This window comes from Apodemus sylvaticus, chromosome 5 (assembly GCF_947179515.1).
Source record: "Apodemus sylvaticus chromosome 5, mApoSyl1.1, whole genome shotgun sequence".
Taxonomy (NCBI): Eukaryota; Metazoa; Chordata; class Mammalia; order Rodentia; family Muridae; genus Apodemus; species Apodemus sylvaticus.
The window spans coordinates 16,082,030-16,103,866 of record NC_067476.1 but is presented as its reverse complement, the minus strand read 5'-3'; the positions used below and the strand labels follow the sequence as shown (position 1 = coordinate 16,103,866).

Genomic DNA, 21,837 nt, shown 5'->3' with positions numbered 1-21,837 from the left:
TCCAAGCCCCAGGTACAGCACAAGGACTGGACAATGAGAACCCTAACCCACTCTAAAATATAATAGTCCACTCCTTTCTGGTTACCAATACTTGCAGCCCTGAGTTAACTGAGTCATAAAGACATAGTCCTGTTACTACATATTTTCATGAGATTAGATAAACTTCAGGAAGTCCCAGAGCCTACTGGTTGCCAGAAAAAGGGGTAGAATAGAAGACCAAATCTTTTAGGATCAGACTTCATCTTAGGTAACCTGTCTGAGGTTGAACTCAAGTACACTAACAGGCCAGTATCTAGCTCTAATTTCCATGTTACCCCTCAACAAATACTGCATCTAGCACAGTTTTCCAGGTTATTTCCCCACAAATCTGCACCCACCAGATGCAGCCTGTCCTTGACACTTCACTTCCTAACAACCAACAATCAGGGGGAAAACAGAAGTTAAACTTATGGTTTGTCTCCCAGAACTAGCCAATTATGTTAAAGGCTATAATGACCCCCCCCCCAAATGAGATGTGTATCAAGCTAGAAACCCCCTTCTTTCCTCTATAAATACTTGTCTAAAACTGGGCTCATGGCTCCACCTTTCTGCTGTGTCAGGGTTGGCTGAGAACCCAAGCTTGGGTTTAAATAAAGAGATCCTAATGTGATTAAATGGGATCCAGCTCCTTAGTTGTCTTTTTAGTGGTCACAAATTTTTCAAGGCACAACAATAACACACCTCAAATCTCTGGGAAAAAGAAGGAAACACATCTAAAAAGAGTAGATGGCTTGAAATAATCAATCTCAGGGCTGAAATGTATCAATTGTAAACAAAGATAATGATACAAAGAATCAACAAAGCTAAGAGTTGGTTCTTTGAGAAAATCAACGAGATAGACAAAACCTTAACAAACCTAATTAAAAGGCACAGAGGCAGTACACAACTTAACAAAATAAAAGAAAAATGAAAAGGGAGAGGTAATAGTAACTGAGGAAGTACAAAAAGAATCATGAGGTCTTACTTTTAAAGCCTGTACTCTACTAAACAGGAAAATCTAAGCAAAATTGATGATTTTTGAGACAGATACTACTTACCAAAGTTAATCAAGATCATGCAAACTATCCAAACTATCCCCAAATCCCTAATGAAATAGAAGCAATCATTGAAACTCTTTTGACCAAAAACATCCCAGGGCCAGATGGTTTTAGTGCAGAATTCTACCCCACCCTCGAAGAACTAATACAAATATTCTTCAAACCATTTTGCAAAATAGAAACAGAAAGAATATTACCTAACTGATTTTTTAATGAGGCCACATTCACCCTGATACCTAAACCACTCAAAAACTCAACAAAGAGAACTCAAACAAATTTCACTTATGATCATCTTCACAAAAATATCCAATAAAAATTTGTAAATCAAATCCAAGAAAACATCAGAACCATCATTCAATCAAGTAGACTTCATCCCAGGCATACATGGATGGTTCAACATGAGAAAATCCATCAGAATAACTCACCGTATAAACAAACTGAAAGGCAAAATCATTTGCTCATCTCATTAAATGCTGAAAAAAACCATTGAAAAAATTCAGCATCCCTTCAAGTTAATAGTCCTGGAGATATCATAGATTCAAGGCACATACTTAAATACAATAAATGTAATAGACAGCAAGCCATTAGCCAGCATCAAAATGAATGGAGAGAAACTTGAAGCATTTACACTAAAATTAGGGACAAGATATGGCTGCCTATTCTCTCCTTATTTATTCAATATATTACTAAAAACGCTATCTAGAACAATTAGATAACAAAAGATCAATGGAATACAAATTGCAAAGGAAGAAATCACTATTCATGGATGATACGATAGTATAGATAGTATATATAAGCAATCCCAAAATTTCTACCAGAGAAACCCTATAGCTGTTAAGCAACTTAAGCAAAGTGGCTGGTTATAAAATTAACTCAAAGAAGTCAATAACCCTTCTTTATACAAATGATAAACAAGAAGAGAAAGAAATTAAGAAAACAACACTTTTCACATTAGTTGGAAATAATATAAAATATCTTGCTATAATTCTAACTAAGCAAGGAAAGAGCTATAAGATAAGAAATTCAAGACCCTGAAAAAAAGAAATTGAAGAATATATCAGAAGATGGAAAAATCTCCCATGTTTATAGACCAGTAGTATTAACATAGTGAAATGGACATCTTACCAAATATAATCTACAGATTTACTGCAATCCTCATCAAAATTCCACCAAACTTTTAAAGATCTTGAAGGAACAATCCAAACTTCATATGGAAAAACAAGCAAACAAGAAATCAAACAAACAAACAAACAAAAACAGGACAGCCAAAATAATTCTAAACAATAAAATAACCTTTGGAGGCATCACTATCCCTGATCTCAAGTTGTACTATAGAGCAATAGTGATAAAAATTGTATGGTACTGGTTTAGAAACAGACACATTGATCAATGAAATCAAGTTGAAGACCCGTATGCCTATGGACACTTGATTTTAACAAAGAAGCTAACTATACAATGAAAAAAATGAAAACATCTTCAATAAATGGTGCTGGTCTAACTGGATGCCTACATGTAGAAGAATGCAAATTATCTATATTTATCACACTGAACAAAACTCAAGTCCAAGTGTATTCAGGACCTTAACCTAAAACCAAGTAAACTAAACCAAATTGAAGAGAAAATGCAAAATAACTTTGAACACATTGGCACAGGAAACAGATTCCTGAGAACACCAATGGCTCAAGCCCTATGTTCAACAACTGATAAATGTGACCTCATGAAACTGAAGTTTCTATAAGGCAAAACATACTATCACCAGGATAATACGGTAGCCTACAGACTGGGAAAAGATATTCACTAACCCTACATCTGACAGAGAGCTAATATTCAAAACATATAAAGAACTCAATAAGTTGTACTCTAAAAAATCATATAATCCAATTAAAAATGGGGTGCAGAACCAAACAGAGAATTCTCAGTTGAGAATTCTTGAATGGCCAAGAAGCATTTAAAGAAATGCTCAACATCTTTAGTCATCAGGGGAATGCAAATTAAAATGACCCAGTGATTACACATTACATCAATCAAAATGGCTAACATCAATAACTCAAGGGACATCACAAACTGGAGAGGATGTAGAGATAGGGGAACACTCCTCCATTGATGGTGGGATTGTAAACTGGTAAAATCACCATGGAAATCAATCTGGCAGTTTCTCAAAAAAATGGAAATCTTTTACCTCAAGATCTAACTATACAACCTCTGGGTATGTACCAAAAGAATGTTCCACCATACCCCAAGAACACATGCTCCACAATCCTGAAGGAGCTTTGTAATAGAAACTGGAAACAACCCAGATGTCTGTTAACCAAAGAAAGGATATAGAAAAGGTGTTTCATTTACACAATGGGATACTTTGAAGCTATTAAAATCAAGGGTCTCATGAATTTTACAGGCAAATTTATAGAACTAGAATATATCATCCTGAGCAAGGTAACTCAGACACTAAAGGAAATGCATGGTAAGTACTCACTGATAGGTGGATATTAGCCATAAACTACAGAATACCCATACTATACTCCACAGACCCCAACATATTAAAGGAAAAGGAAGGTCCAAGCAAGGATATTTCAGTCACACTTAGAAATGGAAAAAAACAGGCGTAAGAGGCAGAGGGAGGGAGGGAACTGGGTAGGGAGGTGTTAGGTAAATGGGAAGACAGGATTGGATGTGGAAAGAAGCAGGAGAGAGGCCCAGAGGGCCAAGAGAATTAATGGAAATATAAAACTGCCAGGGATTGGGGGTAGGTGAGAGAATCTCTAGGAAGTTCCAGAGACCTGGGATAGGAGAAGCCCCTGGGAGTCAATTTGAGTTACTTTGGCCAAGATGCCTAACCGTGGCAAAATGGATCCTGAAAAGGACACATCCTGCATCCAGACCACACCCTCAGTATAGCAAGGATACCAACACACCCACAAAACTTTTGACAGCAAATTTGTCCTGTCTAAAAGAAATGCAGGGATCATGCAGAGATGGAAGGAATTAGCGATTGATTCTCTTGCAGATGACCTGGGTTCAGTTCTCAGCACTCTTATAGTGGCTCACAACTTCCCATAACTCCAGTTCAAGGGGATCAGATGCCCACTTCTGGCTTCCTCGGTCACTGCATTCACAGAGTATACATACACTAATACACATAACATTACAAAAATAAATGCATTTTAAAGATATTGATACATGGTTATTATTTTTTCTTGGAGAATCTCATGCATATTTACAGTAAAATTCTTCACATATATCTTTTTTCTAACTCCTCCAAGATTCCCCCAAACAAATGCCTCCCTATTTTTTTGATTAATTTATTTTTTACATTTTATATATTATTCACCCTTACCCCCTATCTACCCTCTGACTGTTTCACATGCCATACCTCCTCCCCATGCCCTGTTTCTACAAGGCTGTACCTAACCCCCACCACACCCCCACCCTGACCTCTAAACTTCCTGGGGCCTCCAGTATCTTGATGGTTAGGTGCATCATCTCTGAATGAATGCAGACCTTGCTATTCTCTACTAAATATGTGTTGGGGGCCTCATATCAGCTGTTTATGGTGCCTGTCTGGTTGTCCAGTGTTTGAGAGATCTCAGGGGACCCAATTAAATGAAGACTGTAGGTCCTCTTACAGAAATGTCATCTCTTCAGCTTATTTCAACCTTCCCTAATTCAGCAACAGGGGTCAGCTACTTCTGTCCATTGGTTGGATGCAAATATTGGTATCTGACTCATTCAACTGCTGGGCTTCCTGTAGTGTCGTCATGCTTGGTTCCTTTTTTGTGAGTGCTCCATAGCCTCAGTAATACTTGGGACCTTCCCTTGAGCTGGATCTGACTTTGAGTCTGTCTCTAGAACTTTTTTCTTCAGGCATCTCTCCTTTTCCATCCCTGTAATTCTTTCAGAGAGGCACAATTATGGGTCAGAGTTGTGATTATGGGATGCCCCCCTCAGTTGATGGCCTGTCTTCCTGCTGTAGGTGGGCTCTGTAAGTTCCCTTTCCCTACTGTTGGGTATTTCATCTAAGGTCCTCCCACTTTGAGTTCTGAGAGTCTCTCATAATCCAGGTCTCTGGTGCATTCTGGAGGGTTTCCCCAACTTTCTATCTCCTGAGGTTGCCTGTTTCCATTCTTTCTGCTGGCCCTCAGGGCTTCAGTCCTTTTCCCTCACCCCAAATCAGATCATGTTCCCCTTCCCCCACTCTTTCCCCCCTGACCACTTTCCCTTACAAGTCCCCCCTCCCTCCTCATTTGTGATTGCTTTGTTCTCCCTCCAAAGTGGGACTAAGCTGTCCTCACTTGGGCACTTTAGCTTGTTGGTCTTTCTGAGTTCTGTGGACTGTATCTCTGGTACTCTGTACTTTTTAACATCTACTTATTAGTGAGAACATACCATGTTTGTCCTTTTGGGTCTGAGTTACCTCACTCAGGATGATATTTTCTAGTCCTATTATATTTTTCTTTTTTTCATTTATTTAATTTGCATCCCAGTCCCAGATCCTCCTTGCAAGTCTCACTCTCACACAGCCCCTCCTCTCATCCTACCACACCTTTACTTCTGAAAGTGTAGAGACCACACCTGTGTATCCCCCCCCCCCAACACATCAATTTTCTGCAGGGCTAGGTGCATCCTTTTCCACTGAGGCCAGACAAGGAAGCCCAGTTAGAGGAATGGGTTCCACAGGCAGGCAACAGCTTTAGGGAAATCCCCCATTCCAGTTGTTGGGAGGCCCATATTAAGACTGCTGCACATCTGCTATATATGTGTACAAGGTCTAGGTCTAGCTAGTGTATGCCTTTTGGTTGGTCATTCAGTCTCTAAGAGCCCTGAAGGTTCCAAGTGAGTTGGCACTGTTCATCTTCCCATGGAGTTCCTATCCCCTTGCTCCTAACTCTTCCATAAGAGTCCCCAATCTCCATCCAATGTTTGGCTATGAGTCTCTGCATTGTTGCTGCTTCAGTAAGCTCCTAGTTGAAGTCTCTTTGAGGACAGTTACAATAATCTGCTGTCTGAAAGCTTAAAAGTGTATAATTAATAGTATTATTACTATTAATAAGGGATTCGTGCTTGCCCATGTTATGGGTCTCAAGTTGCGCTTGTTATTGGTTGGACACCCCTTCTGTCTCTGCTCCATCTTTGTCCATGCATGTTTTGTAGACAGCATAAATCTTGAGTCAAAAGTTTTGTGTGAGAGTTGGTGTTCTTATCCCTCCACTGTGGTTGCTGCCTGGCTACATCTCAGAGTTGTTTTGATTTTCATTTAGCTGAATACTAAGGACTTTGACCATTTTTAGGTGTTTCTTGACCATTCAAGATTAGACTGTTGAGAATTCTCTGTTTAGGTCTGTACCCCATTTTTTAAGTTGTACTATTTGTGTTGTTGGTGTTAAACATCTTGAATTCTTTATAAATTTTGGATGTTAGCCCCCCTGTCAGATGTAGGCTATTGAAGATCCTTTCCAAATCTGTAGGCTCCTGTTTTGTTCTACTGATAGTGTCCTTTGCCTTACAGAAGCCTTGCAGTTTCATGAGGTTCCATTAATCAATTGCTGATCTTAGAGCCATTGGTGTTCTGTTGTTCAGCAGTGTCTACTGTACCAATGCTCTCAAGAGTTTTTCCCACTTTCTCTTTTATGAGATTTAGTGTAGCCTGTTTTATGTTAATTTCCTTGATCCACTTAGGCTTGAGTTTTGTGCAGGTGATAAATATGGATCCTTTTCATTCTTGTACATGTGGACATCCAGTAAGACTAGCACCATTTGCTGAAGATGGTCTCTTTTTTTACATTGTATGATTTTGGCTTCTTTGCCAAAACTCAAGTGTCCATAGGTTTAGAAGTTTATTTCTGGGTCTTTGGTTTGATTCTGTTGATCAATGTGTCTGTTTCTCTACCAAGAATGTGTGGTTTTTATCACTATTGCTCTGTAGTACAGTTTGAGGAAAGGGATGGTCACTCCTTTTGAGTTTTTTTATTCTTCAGGATTGTTTTTGCTGTCCTGGGATTTTATTTTTCCTTATGAAGTTGAGAATTATTCTTTCAAGGTTGATAAAAACATTGCATTGGAAGTTTTATGGGGATTGCATTTAATCTGTAGATTGCTTCTGTTAAGATGGCCATTTTCATTATGTTAATCCTGCTTATCCATGAGTGTCCATTGTCTGATATCACATTCTTTCTTCAGGGACTTGACCTTTCACTTACTTTATTTGAGTTACACCAAGATATATTTTATAATTTGGGACTACTATAAAGGAGGGTGTTTCCATAATTGGCCCATTTATCATTCATGTAAAGGTGGACTACTGCTTTCTTTCAGTTCATTTTGTATCCAGTAACTTTGCTTAAGATATTTTTCTGTTATAAGAGTTCTCTGGTAGAATTTTGGGGTATTTAATGTATAACATCATATCTATTACAAATACTGATACTTTCACTATTTGTTTGCAGACTTATGTTACCTTGATCTCCTTTAGTTGTATTATTACTCTGGATAGAAGTTCAACTCCTATATTGGATAGGGAGGGAGTGGGTTGCCTTGTTTAGTCCCTGATTTTAGTAGCATTGCTTTAAGTTTCTCTCCATTTAGCTTGATTTTGGTTATTAGGTTGCCGTAAATTGCTTTGATTATGTTTATTTATACACCTTATACCCCTAATCTTTCTAATACGCTTAATTTAGGAGTGTTGGATTTAGGCAAAGGCCTTTTCAGCATCTAAGGAGATGACCATGTGAATTTTTTCTTCAGTTTGTTTATATGTTGGATTACACTGATGGATTATATGTGAATTGTACCATCCCTGCAACCCTGGGATGTAGTCCATTTGACCATGATGCATGATGTTTTTGTTATGTTCCTGGATTCAATTCATGAGTATTTTATTGAGTTATTTTTTGCATCAATGTTTAAAAAAGAAGTCAGTCTACAGTTTTCTATTCTTGTTGAATCTTTGTGAGCTTTAGGTATCCTCATGACTATAGGTTTATAGAATGAGTTTGGCAGTTTTCCTTCTTTTTCTATTTTGTGGAATAGTTTGAGGAGTATTGCTATTAACTCTTCTTTGAAATTCTGGTAGAACTCTGCACAAAAACCATCTGGTCTTAGGGGATTTTTGTTTCTATCTTTGGTTTCCTTGGAGGATTTTAATGACTGCTTTCATTTCTTAAGTGATTATAAGGCAGTTTAAATAGATTACCTGATCTTGATTTAACTTTAGTAATTGGTATCTGTCTGGAAAATCATCCATTTTATTACGTTATTCCAGTTTTGTAAAGGACAGTCTTTTGAAGTAAGACCTAATGATTTTTTGAATTTCACAAGTGTCTGTGGTTATCTCTCCCTTTTCATTGCTGATTTTGTTCACTTGGACACTGTCTCTTAAGGGTTTGTCTATCTTGTTGATTTTCATAAGGAAATAGCTCTTGGTTTCCTTGATTCTTTGCATTGTTTTCTTTTTCTCTTCTTCTTCTTCTTCTTCTTCTTCTTCTTCTTCTTCTTCTTCTTCTTCTTCTTCTTCTTCTTCTTCTTCTTCTTCTTCTTCTTCTTCTTCTTCTTCTTCTTCTTCTTCTTCTTCTCCTTCTTCTTCTTCTTCTTCTCCTCCTCCTCCTCCTCCTCCTCCTCTTCCTCCTCCTCTTCCTCCTCCTCCTTTTCCCTCTTTGTTAGTTTCAATCCCGATTTTGATTATTTCCTGCCTTCTACTCCTCTTTGTTCTGCCTGCTTCTTTTTTTCCCCCTAGGGCTTTCAGTTGTACTTTTAATTTGCTGGTATAAGAAATACCTCATTTTTTATTGAAAAAAATTTAGTGCTATGAACTTTTATCTTAGCACTGCTTTCATTGTGTTCCATGAATTTTCATACATTATGCCTTCATTTTCATTGAGTCCTAGAAAATCTATAATTTCTTTATTTTTTCCCTGAACCAGAGATCATTCAGTAGAGAGTTGTTCAATTTCCATGAAGGTATAGGCTTTTCTGTGTTTCTGTTGTTGTTGAACAGAAACACAGAAAAGTGGTCTGATAAGATAACTTTCTTGTATCTTTTGAGGCTTGCTTCATGACCAACTATATGGTCAATATTGGGGAAGGATCCATGAAGTGCTGAGAAGATGTTATATTCTTCTTATTCTTCTTTGGTTATTTTATTTATTTACATTTCAATTGTTGTCCCTTTCCTAGTCTTTCCTCTGCAACCCCCCCCCGCCCCATCCCCTCTCCCATTTGACTCTAAGAGGGTATTCACTCCACCCATACATCCATTCCTGCCTCATGCCTCTATCAACCTACAATGAGATTTAATCTTTCACAGAGCCAAGGGCCTTCCCTCTATTGATGTCAGATAATGCAATCCTCTGTTATATGTATAGCAGGAGCCACGGACACATTCATGTATACCTTTTGGTTGCTGGTTTAGTTCCAGGGACCTCTGGCACCTCCAGATAGTTAATATTGTTTTTTCTTCCTAGAGAGCTTCTATACCCTCAACTCCTTCAGGCCTTCACTTATTCCTTCCATTGGGGTCCCTAGGATCAGTCCAACAGTTGACTGTGAGTGTCTGCATCTGTCTTCACCATATGCTGGTATAGTGTCTCAGAGAACAGTCATACTAGGCTCCTGTCTGGGAATACTTCTTGACATCAGCAATAGTGTTAGGGTTTGTTGTCTGCAGATGGGATGGAGTTGTCTTTGGATGGCCTTTTCTTCAGGCTCTGCTCAATTTCTCCCACTGTATTTCCATTATGCAGGAAAAGTTATGGGTTTAAAATTTTGAGATGGGTCAGTTTCCCCATTTCTAAACTGGGGATCATGCCTATCTATTAGAGATGGCCTCTTCAGGTTATATCTCCCATCTGTTGGGTATTTCTGCCAATGTCATTCCCTTTAGGTTATGGGAACCTCTTGCTTCCCTGGCATCCAAGACTTACTGGTGGGTCCCCTGTTCATCAGCCCCCATAGCTACATAATTCTAGTCATTTTCAAGACACACTCTACTTCGATCCTGTCTCTTTGCATACATGATCTTGCTCCTTTTTAAACTCCTCCCTCTTCTCTCCCTCTCAGGTTTCTCCTTTCTTCTACCTCATGTGATTATTTTGTTTCCCCTTCTAAGAAGGATTGAAGCCACTATATTTCAGTTTTCCTTTCTGTTAAGCTTCAAGTGATCTGTGAGTTGTATCATAGCTACTCTGAGCTTTTGGGTTAATATTCACTTATCAGCAAGTACATACCATGTGTGTTCATGTAGGCTTCATCCCAAGGATGAAGGAATGGTTCAATATTTGGAAATCCATCAATTCAATCTATTATACACACAAATTCAATAAAAATTCCACATGATCATCTCATTAGATGAAAAGTCTTTGATAAAATACAACACCCCTTCATGTTAAATGTCTCGTAGAGATCAGGAATCCAAGGCACTTGCCTAAACATAATAAAAGTAATATACTGAAAATCAATAGCTAACATCAACTTGCAATAATCCCACCAAAATCAGGGACAAGACAAAGCTTTCCACTATCTCTTATATTTATTCAATATAGTACTTGAAGTTCTAGTCAGAGAAGTTATTCTCCTGTTTTGGGGTGAAATATTATATAGATATTTAGTTTTATTTGATTCATAATATCGGTTAGTTTCATCATTTTTCTGTTTAGTTTTTGTCTAAATTACTGGTCAGTTGGTTAGACTGGGGTGTTACAGTCTCCTACTATGAATGTGTGGTTTCAATGTGTGATTTTAGCATTCGCAATGTTGTTTTTTGTTTTTTGTTTTTTTTTTTTATAAATGTGGGTGTCCTTGTATTTGAGGCATAGATGTTCAGAATTAAGATATCATCTTGGTAGGTATTTCATTTGATGACTATATTGTATCCTTTCCTGTCTCTTTTCAATAATTTTGGTTGATTGTTTATTTTTTAGATATTAGAATGATTAGGCTGTCTTCTTTATTGAATCTGTTAGCTTGAAAACATTTTCCAGCCCTTTACTTTGATGTAGTACCTTTCTTTATTGCAGAGGTGTGTTTCTTGTATGCAGCAGTATCATGGATCCTGGTTTCACATCCCTTCTGTTAACCTGTGTCTTTTTGTTGGGGAATTAAGTTCATTGATATTGAGATATATTAACTAACAATAATTGTTATTTCTTATTATTTTGATGCTCATCATGTTAGTGTTAGTGTGTGTGTGTGTGTGTGTGTGTGTGTGTGTGTGTGTACTTTCCTTGTTTTTTGTTGATATGGAATCACTTATTTCGTGGATGTACTTATCCTGTTAGAGTTGGAGTTTTCATTCTTTCATTTTCTGTAGGGATAGATTTGTGGATAGATACTTTTTAAATTTAGATTTGTCTTAAAATATCTTGTTTTCTCCATCAACGATGATTGAGAGTTATGCTGGATGTAGAATCTAGGTTGGCCTCTGTAGACTTTTAGAAGTTGCAAAATATCTGACTATGCCTTTCTAGCTTTTAAAATTCCTGTTGATAATTTAGGTGTAATTCAGATAGGATTGTTTTTTTAGGTTTCCTGACCTTTTCCTCTTGTGACTTTTAATATTTGTTTTTTGTAGATTTAATGCTTTTATTATTATATGCAAGAACATTTTCTTTTTCTGGTCCAGTCAAATTCGTGTTCTGTAAGGCATGTATTTCTTTAGGTTGAGAAAATTTTCTTTTATGATTTTGCTGAAAATATTTTCTGTACATTGGAGCTGGGACTCTACATCTTCTTCTAGTCTTATTATTCTTAGGTAAGGTCTTTCCATGATATCCCAGATTTTCTGCATGTTTTGTGTTGTAATTTTTTTAAATTTAACATTTTCTTTGACTAAAATACTAGTTTCTTCTATTGTATTTTCTATACCCCAGAGTTTTATCTTTCTTTTTATGTGTTTTTTGGAGATGCCTGTACCTTGTTTCTGTTCAATTACCTAGGTTTTCTATCTCCAGGATTCCCTGAGTTGTCTTACTGTATTTTCCTTTATTTCCTTAAATGATTTATTAATTTCTTCTTTAAAGACCTGTACCATTTTATAAGACTGGATTTAATGTCTAGTCTTTTGTGTTGATTATATTAGCATATCAAGGGTTTGTTATAGCTGGTCTGTTCTCTGTAGGTGACATATTGCTCTGTGTTTTGTTGACTGTGTTCTTTGAAGGGCTTTTTAGCCATCTGGATGGCTTTGTTCCCTGGATGTCTTCTTGTAGTAGGCATTAGGAGCAGGGCTATTCTCTATTTTCCTGGTGCAGCAAGCCTCTGATGCCTTGGCCAGTCTGATTATGATTATGCATGTCTGTGTGGTTCAGGAGCTGTACATCTGATTATTTGGGCAGAGAGGTAGAGAACGAATGGAGGTCTGCCTGGGCTAGGTAGCTGCTCAAGGAAGCTTGTCTTCTTAGTTACTTTTCTATGTTTAAAAACACCATGACCAAGGCAACTTACAAAAGAAAGATTTTATTTAGGTTCAAAGTTTAAGGCTTTTAAACTCTATGACTGTAATGGTATGTAGCAGGGAAGCAGAAGGATATGGTAACTAGAGAAGCTGAGAGCTTATGTACCTAATTCAGAAGGAAGAGACAAAGATCAACACTTGGAATCATGTGTCCTTTTTAAATCTAAAATTCCAACCCCAGACACAGATATCCTTCAATAAGTCCACACCAACTAATCCTTTCTAAACAGGTCCACCAACTAGGGACCAAGGATTCAAATATATGAATGTATAAGAGCCATTATCACAAAACCATTACACATTGAATGGAAGGCTAAGCAGATCCTTCCAACCGAGTATAAAAATATAGAGGGTATTTCTTTTTTCAGAGACAATGGTACACGAAAAGGAAAATGTAAGAAAAATAAATACAGTCATTTCTCTTTTAAAATCAAAACAAAACAAGACTCTAGAAGAGATAAATTTTAGCAATCTAGGCAGAATTGTTAAATCTTTAAGAAAAATATTGAAAATATTGAAAACTGATTAGCTTCAAGAGATTATACAACTGAAGAGAGATCAAAGGAGAATCAACAACACTGCCAGTTTTCTACTATGTAAGTCTAGAAATTAATGTGTATTTTAAAAATATTGTTATTAAACTGTAATAGGTATAAGAATAAATACATATTGATTTACAATAGAGCACAAATATCTATATTTTGTGTAGCTTACATCTCTTATCTATGTCTATATTATTTATAAAGGTGTTTAATAACTAAATAAAATATCCAATAGGTGTATAAAATATTGCTTGTTTTAAAAATAATAATTACCACAATTTTAAGACACTTGTACACATGCTTATTCTCAAAGTAGCTTAAGTGCCACTAAATGTTAGTTGAACAGCATTTAACTAGCCATTCAACTCTTCTGTGCTACTTTACAGAAATATCTGTCCAATTGTCACTTACAATCAACTGAATTAAGTTCCCCTGCTTGGGCATAAAACTATTCTCAGTGACTAAAGCAACATGAATTTAAGGGATATGACATTTTTGTAGATAAACAAGATTTCTTTCTTTTCATAATAAAATATATTTCAATTAAACTGTTCTGCAAACCTGCTTTAACTCAATTAAAGATGATCAGACTTCCTGATATCTACCTTCATCAGTGACTCAAAAAAGAATTCTTCTCAGAAAGCTTTCTACTTGGCACACACAAAAATTTGCACATAATCACAGCACCCCCTGGAGCCTAATGCCAAAGTCCTGACTCTGGGTGTGCTATCTCAGCACCCTCTGTTTCCAGAACCTTCGTGTTTCATATGGGAGTTGTCCTTACCATTGTTTTTACTTTTTACAGAGAACGTTTTCATTTTAGTTATTGAACAAGGCAAAGTCCTTGTCAAAAACCACAACAAACTGAGTACTTGGTTACCACCAGAAAAAATTGAAAGAAATGGATAAGATTACAAATAACATTTGGAGGAAAGATGGACATAGGTTGGTCACTGGGTACCAAATTATTGTTATGCAGGAAAAATAAGTGTTGAATTTTTTTCACTGTGTAGTGATTATAAATACTACATATTTCCCCAAAGTCTAGAGTAGATAATTTCATACTAAGACATGGTAAATATTTGAGGAAACTACTCTAGTTTCTTTTATTTTGATATTATGAACTATGTACATGCATATAAACAATACATATGTTGTTAATATCTGCAATGTTTGAATGTCAACTAAAACTTAAATGTAAGGGGCAGAAAAAAATGGCTCAGTTAATAAGAGCACTGACTGACTCCCAAGAAAACCAGGATTGATTACCAGCACACCTATGGTAGCTTACAGATATCTGTAAGCCTAGATTTAAGGGATCTGATACCAGCTTCTGATCTTTGCTGGCTGTACACACAAACATGATGCACAGACATATATGTGAGAAAAATATACATAAAAATAAAAAATAAATGCTAATTGAGTTACTGCAAAGTAATCAGTATTTTTATCTGATATGTTAAGATAAATGTCTTTTATTTGATATCTGAGAGGATAAAATATAGAAATAAAATTGTAAATCTAAGAGAAAAACTATTATTTTACCTTCAGAGAGGAAAAAAAGTCTTTGGTACAAAAGTTACAAACAGACCTGTTTAATAAAAAGATGTATTGATGAATAAATTAACAATTATTCATATTTTCAAAATGAATATAAATTGGCAGAATATTTGTAGGAAATCTTCCTAAGATGCTGAAGCAAGAGAATTAAATAGAGAACAAAACTGTGTAAGAAGAGTGAAGGAAAGAGAGCCATATGAAATTTCCCTGACAGAATAAAGATTAATGCAGGAAAGAGAAGGAAATAGGGATGCTAACAAGGAAGACCATGCCCATCACTGTGAACAAATTCTCCTGCTGAGGATATTTCTCAGTGCTCCTTTCATGTCCCGATTCCTCAGACTATAAATAAAGGGATTCAGCATCGGTGTGACTACATTGTACATCACAGCCACAATGACATCCTGTTCATTAATGTTATTAGATGAGGGGAGAAAATATAGTCCAATGATGGCTCCATAGTACAAGGAAACCACACAGAGGTGAGAGCCACATGTGGACAAGGCTTTGTAGATTCCCTTGAGAGAGGGAATTTTCAGAATGGTGACCCCTATGAGGCCATAAGAAACCAAAATGCATATGAATGGCACGGTAATGATCACATTACCTAAAACAAGGATGACCATCTTATTCATAGTGGTATCTGAACTGGACAGCTTCAACAAGGCAGAAAGGTCACAGAAATAGTGGGAAATGATATTGTTTCTAAAGTGAGTTAGGTGAGTCAAAAGAAGGGTGTGCACAAGAGCATTGGCAGAAGATAAGACCCAGGACATAACTAATAGAAGAACACAGAGGGTTTGACTCATCATGGTGGTATAGTGAAGAGGATGGCAGATGGCCACATACCTATCATAGGCCATGGATGTCAGAAGAAAGCTGTCAAGATCAGCAAAAAATAAGAAAAAATACACCTGGGAAACACACCCAGCATATGAGATGGACTGACTATGTGTGAGCATATTCATGAACATCTTTGGAGCTGTGACTGATGAGAAAGAGATGTCTGTGAAGGCCAATTGGCTGAGGAAGAAGTACATGGGTGTGTGGAGGTGAGAGTCCAGCCTGATGAGCATGATGATGAGCAGGTTCCCCAGCACAGTTGTCAGGTACATGGTTAGGAAGAGGGCAGAGTACAGGCCTTGGTCCTCTGCGCGAATGGGGAGCCCCAGGAGGATGAACTCAGACACAGTGCTCTCATTACCCATACTTAAGCTTTTCCTCTGCTGCTGAGAGTGAAAGGAGAAATGAGAAATAAAGAGAAGTGATTTAGACTATTACACTTTGAGAACATTTTTTGAATCACGAGTACTGAAAATAACATTACTTTGACTGTTTGAAACCAAAAATGAAGATTTTTCTCACAGTAATGAGATAGTGATCCTTTAGTAAGAGACGCAGTTTGCGAACCTTAAAAACAACTGAATGTCTTTTAGAGGGAAGCTATGAAATTCAGAACAATTATCAAATTAGACCCAGTTCCTGATCAAAGTGTCTAGATTTCACCCTAAAAATGTTTGATTAAGGTCTTAGCGTATAGGTTGGTACCAGCAAATAGAACCCTCAATAGGATTTCAATGATTGTTCATCTATTTTAACCTTTCTGGAATGCACTTGCATAATGATATCTTTCCACAAATTAAATTAAAGTAGTGTAACCCCAGAATCTTCTTTGTATCTGTGAAATATAAGGACCTGGGGACTTAGTGGAAGAAAGATGGTCAAAGAATCTATTGCATTAATTTGAGCGAACAATATAATTTACTAATATCAGCTTGCAATCAGCCATGAGTTCTTCCTGCAATAACAGTTTCTCAGTCAATGAGCTTACTTTTCCATCATTCTTCCTAGGCTGAATAAAATAACACCTGATTACATGTTAACCTCTTCAGCTTCAACCTATGCATCTCATTCGGGCACCAAGAGCACCTGAAAATACATGACCTTTCCGCCACTTCTTAGATAAGCCAAGGACATTATTTGTATTTTTCTAGCAAATGCAAATGTCACCTGTGTTACTTTTAACCAGTGATTAAGCCAAAGACCATTACTTTTTATGCATTTCTTATACGTTTCCTTTGCTGCTAAACTAAGATTCTCTCTTTTATTTGTAACCATTCCCTATGAACATGAATAATTAATAAACAATAGAAAAAGGAATATGATAAAGTTATAGTTGATATCCTAGCTGCTGAGAGAGCTCAGTGGTTATATGCTCTGGAAAGACTTGAATAATGACCAGTTTTTCTCTGATTGCCAGCCATCTCATATTTCTGTCTTCATCTTTCAGAGTTAATCTGTAAATTTTCCAAACTTGCTCAAGACCATCCTTAAAATTCCTATATATCATCAATCTCACACTTAAAAAATCACTTAATGTGATACTTCCTGAAATTAATTATAATTCATTTCTTACTAGTTTCAGTGTTAATAATAATTACTTAATTACAAGGAAATGTTAGCAGTATATCCACAAGTAGATGGTTTCTAGTATTTTCCTATTTTGAGAAATATTTTAATAAGCAATATATTCTTGTTATTTTATATAGTATATATGATATATTCAGAAATGAGTTTAGAGAAAGAGGCATACATTGTTTTGAGAAAATATCAGATCATAAGAGGCCAAGATGATGATGCAGCTGATACATGTTCTATGAAAAGTAGTGGAAGAATATACATAGGAAGATTGTAAAAATAGGTCTCTAGGCAAGTGTTTGGAAGGGCAGTACATGGGGCTTTGAGAAATAAGGAAAATCCAAAGTAATTGCTGACAACAGAAATGTAAATGTTGGAGAATATGTGAGCAGGAGGCAGATATAGTGTCTAATTTACTGTGAAGGAAAAGTTCCCATCTGTTTGAGTACAGTACCATGTAAGAAAAATAAAGTATTCAAAAATAGAAAATGGCTTGCTGGCTGCCAGGTAGGAAGTAGATTGGAAAAGCCAAGAATACTTCCTGGCATATGAACATCAGGAGCTATTATGACTTAATTAATAGATACTTGGAAAGAAGTTGGAAGAAAACACAACAGAAATTGTGTGTTGAAGTTTAAATGTGACCAAAAAAGATGATTTTCCTCCTTTATTTCAAAAATGCATGTTTGTCCCTGTTAGGGTAGATAGGTCCATATTCCACTGGGCTGTGTGGCGGAGGACCCTCTTAGAGGCAAAGGGGATGGGGTAGAGTGTTAGTGGAGGAGTGACTGGGAAGGTGGACAATATTTGAAATGTAAATAAATAACATAATAAAAAACAAACAAACAAAAACAAAAATGGGTAAGTTTAAGAAACATATTCTATTGTGAGTTTTTTGCTTTGTTTTGTTTTGTTGTTTGTTTTTTTGAGGGAGGTAATGTCCTTTTATCTTAAAAGTTGACCAGGTTCTCTATGCAAGATAAATTATTTTGTAGAGAAGTGTATGTTTTTGAAGGTATGGTCCTTACAGTTTTAAATGCATGCTGACCAGAGAGACAAAGAGAAAAACAGACAAAGACAGAAACAGACACAGAGAGAGAGAGGCACAGTGAGACCCAACCACATCCAGTAATACAGACACATGTACATTCTATGCCTGATCCAACAGACTAACTTGATGAACAAAGATACCTTTAGCTAAGAAGTATGGGAAAATTCTTCCATGTCTCTCTAGAAGAAACACAACATAGGGAAAGACCTGGATCACCTGAAGCAGTCATAAATCTATTGCCAGAATCAGAATAGTAATCAGTTCAAAATTATATAGAACAGGTACATGAACATGTACATTGTCCATCTCTCCTGGGAATTTTATGTGAGCTCTAATTTTGAAAATCATGTAGAAGATCTAGAGTGCAATGCCTGTCCCCAGATCCAAATTAGAGTCATACAGGATAACATTGTTATGTTGTCATTGACTCCCTTAGGGAAAAAACTCTTTTGAAGCAAGCATGAGAGTGCCTTCACCCTTGAATAACAAATAGAGCAAGATTCCCCATAATTTTTTCCTGTTTAAAACAGTATGAGTAAACATAAAAGAATTCTTTATATTTATGGATTATTTTCTAGCTCTGAATGCTAAAGCCTATTGAAGCCCTAACAACAAATATGATCCTTTGAAAATGATGATTAAAATAAAGTAATGAATATTAAAGGAACTGTTTAAGATAGGTCCCTAATCTAATGAGATTAGTATTTCTCCTAAAAGTGATACCAGAATGCCCTTCCCATCTCCCAAATTGAAGCTACAACAAGCAGAAGGCAGTATGTAGACAGTAAGATACTGAGAGAATTGCCCCATAGGAATGTGACAGAGAAAAACATTATGCCAACCTTTTGAATTTGAACTCCAAGCTTCCAGAACTGTGGGAAATATATTGTCATTAAGCCGATTTGTACAATATTATCATGACAGTGAATGAATATTAAGCAATGTAAATATCTATTTACATGTAAAAATTATGAGTAGTGATTCACTGATCTACTAGTGGACTCACAGAGTAGAAGAAGCCCAGGTAGGCTTCCTGCACTCTAAACTTCTCATTATCTCAGTGCCTCCCTATTCCCAGTCCTTTGATGTGGTGAACTGAATATACTTGGCATTGTTATATGAGTAGCACTGTTAGGAGGTTTGGCCTTGTTGGTGTGTCATTCTTGGGTGGGATTTGAAGCTCTGCCCAGTGCAGAGTAATCAGTTTTCTCCTGGTGTCAATCAGATCAGCATGCAGAACTCTTTATTTTTTTAATTGGATATTTTATTTATTTACATTTCAAATGTTTTCCCCTTTCCTGGTTTCTCCTCTGCAAACTCCCTATTTCTTCCCCCCTTACCCTGATTCTTTGATGGTGTTCTCCTACCCACCTACTCCAGCCTCACTAGCCTAGCATTCCTCCATACTGGGGCATCAAGCCTTAACAGGACCAAGGGCCTCCCTTCCCACTGACACCAGATAACATCCCTTCAGTTCCTTAAGTCCTTCCCCTAACTCCTCCATTGGGGTCCTTTTGCCCCAGTCCAATGGTTGGCTGCGACCATCTGCATTGATCTGTGTTGGTTAGGATGTGACAGAGTCTCTCGGGAGACAGCTGCATCAGTTTCCTGTCAACAAGAACTTTCTGAATTGCACAATTGTGTCTGTGTTTGGTGTCTGCATATGGGATTTATCTCCAGGTGGGGCAGTCTATGGATGACCTTTCCTTCTATCTCTGCTCCGCTCTTTGTCCCTGTATTTCTTCTAGACAGGAGCAATTCTGAGTTAAAAAGTTTGGAATGGGTGGGTGACTCCCTCCCTATAACAGTGGGACATGCCTAACTTCTGGATATGGTCTCAGCAAGTTCTCCCTCCCCTTTGTGGGGTATTTCAGCTAATGTCCTGGGAGGCTCTTGCTTTCCTGGAATCTGGGACTTTCTGGTTTCTTCTACCAGTTCTCCATTCCCCATTACTACATACCTCTGCTCAATTTCCTGACCTTCTGTACATCTCCTCCATTTCCTCCCATACCTGACTCTTCTCCCCCTCCTCCTCTTCTTTTCCTCCCAAGTCCCTCACATCTTCTACTTTCCTTGATTATTTTGTTGCCCATTCAAAATAGGAATGAAACATCCACTCTTTGATCTTCCTTCCTTTTGAGTTTCATGTGATCCGTAAGTTGTATCATGGGTATTCCATGCTCTTTGCCTAATATACATTTATCAGTGAGTGTATACCATGTGTGTTCTTTTGTGATTGGGGCTTGCAATCCAACCAGCAGTGGAGGTGTGTTCCTCTTTATCAACATCCTCTCCAGCATCCACTGTCCCCTGAGTTTTTGATCTTAGTCATGCTGACTGGTATGAGGGCGAAACTCAGGGTTGTTTTGACTTGTATTTCCATGATGATTAACCATATTGAACATTTTCTTTAGGTGCTTCTTAGCCATTCAGTATTCCTCAGTTGAGAATTCTTTGTTTAGCTCTGTTTTCCATTTTTAATACGGTTATTTGTTTATTTGGAGTCTAATTTCTTGAGTTCTTTGTGCATATTTCTTATTAGCCCTCTATCAGATGTAGGCTTGGTGAAGATCTTTTCCCAATCTTATGGTTGCCATTTTGTCCTATTGACAGTGTCCTTTGCCTTATAAAAGCTTTGCAGTTTTATGGGGTCCCATTTGTCAATTCTTGGTCTTAGAGCATAAGCTATTGGTGTTCTGTTCAGGAAATATTCCCCTGCGCCCATGTGCTCCAAGCTTTTCCCATTTTCTCTTCTATTAGATTCAGTGTATCTGGTTTTATATGGAGGTTCTTGATCCACCTGGACTTGAGGAGCTTTGTACAAGGAGATAAGAATGGATCAATTTGCATTCTTCTTTATATTGACTGCCAGTTGAACCAGCACTATTTAAATACCCAAGATACAATTTACAGACCACATGAAGCTCAAGAAGAGGGAAGACCAAAGTGTGGATACTTTGGTCCTTCTTAGAAGGGGGATCAAAATACCCATGACTCACAGCCAACCAATAGACCCAAGTATGGAGTCCCCAATGGAGTAACTAGAGAAAGGACCCAAGGAGCTGAAGAGGTTTGCAGCCCCATAGAAGAAACAACAATATGTACCAACGAGTATCTCCAGAACTCCCATGGACTAAAGCACCAACCAACATGTATACCTGGTGGGACCCATAGCTACAGCTACATATGTAGCAGAGGATAACCTTTTCATACATCAATTAGAGGAGAGGCCATTGTCCTGTGAAGGCTTGATGCCCTAGTGTATGGGAATGTCTGGTCAGGAAAGTGTGGGGAGGTTTTGGTGAGTAGGCTGTTGGGGGATGGGATGGGGGTTTTCAGAGAGGAAATGAGAAAAGGTGATAACAATTGAAATGTATGTAATAAATATATAAAAATAAATAAAAATTATAAAGGTATTTAAAGAGGAAATTAATTAACACGATAAAAATACAGGAAAGTACATTCAAACAAGTAGAAGGATTTAAAGAGAAAACAAACGAATTCTTTAAAGGCATACAGGATAATACAATTATACCAGTGAAGGAAATAAGTAAATCTGCTCAAGCCCTAAAAATGGAAATAAGAACATTGAAGAAACACAAACAGGAAATTCTGGAGATTGAAAACTTACGGAAGAGAATGGGAACAACAGACACAGAGATTAACAACAGAATACAGGAGATAGAAGAGAAAAATCTCATTTGTAGAAGACACAATAGATGAAATTGATATATAAGTCAAAGAAAGTGT

General features: G+C 37.1%; 2 protein-coding genes across 2 annotated transcripts in view; one reads left to right on the top strand and one right to left on the bottom strand.

Annotated features, from left to right (window-relative positions):
- The window catches only part of LOC127685304 (olfactory receptor 50-like), a 314,138-nt gene that overhangs the window by 52,194 nt on the left and 240,107 nt on the right, over positions 1–21,837 (top strand). The gene's annotated exons all lie outside the window — the stretch shown is intronic.
- LOC127685303 (olfactory receptor 50-like) overlaps positions 14,894–21,837 on the bottom strand; it is a 35,501-nt gene continuing 28,557 nt past the window's right edge. The window contains exon 3 of the mRNA XM_052182362.1: positions 14,894–15,827. Coding sequence (XP_052038322.1) covers positions 14,894–15,827 — 934 coding nt within the window. The remainder of the gene's footprint in view (positions 15,828–21,837) is intronic.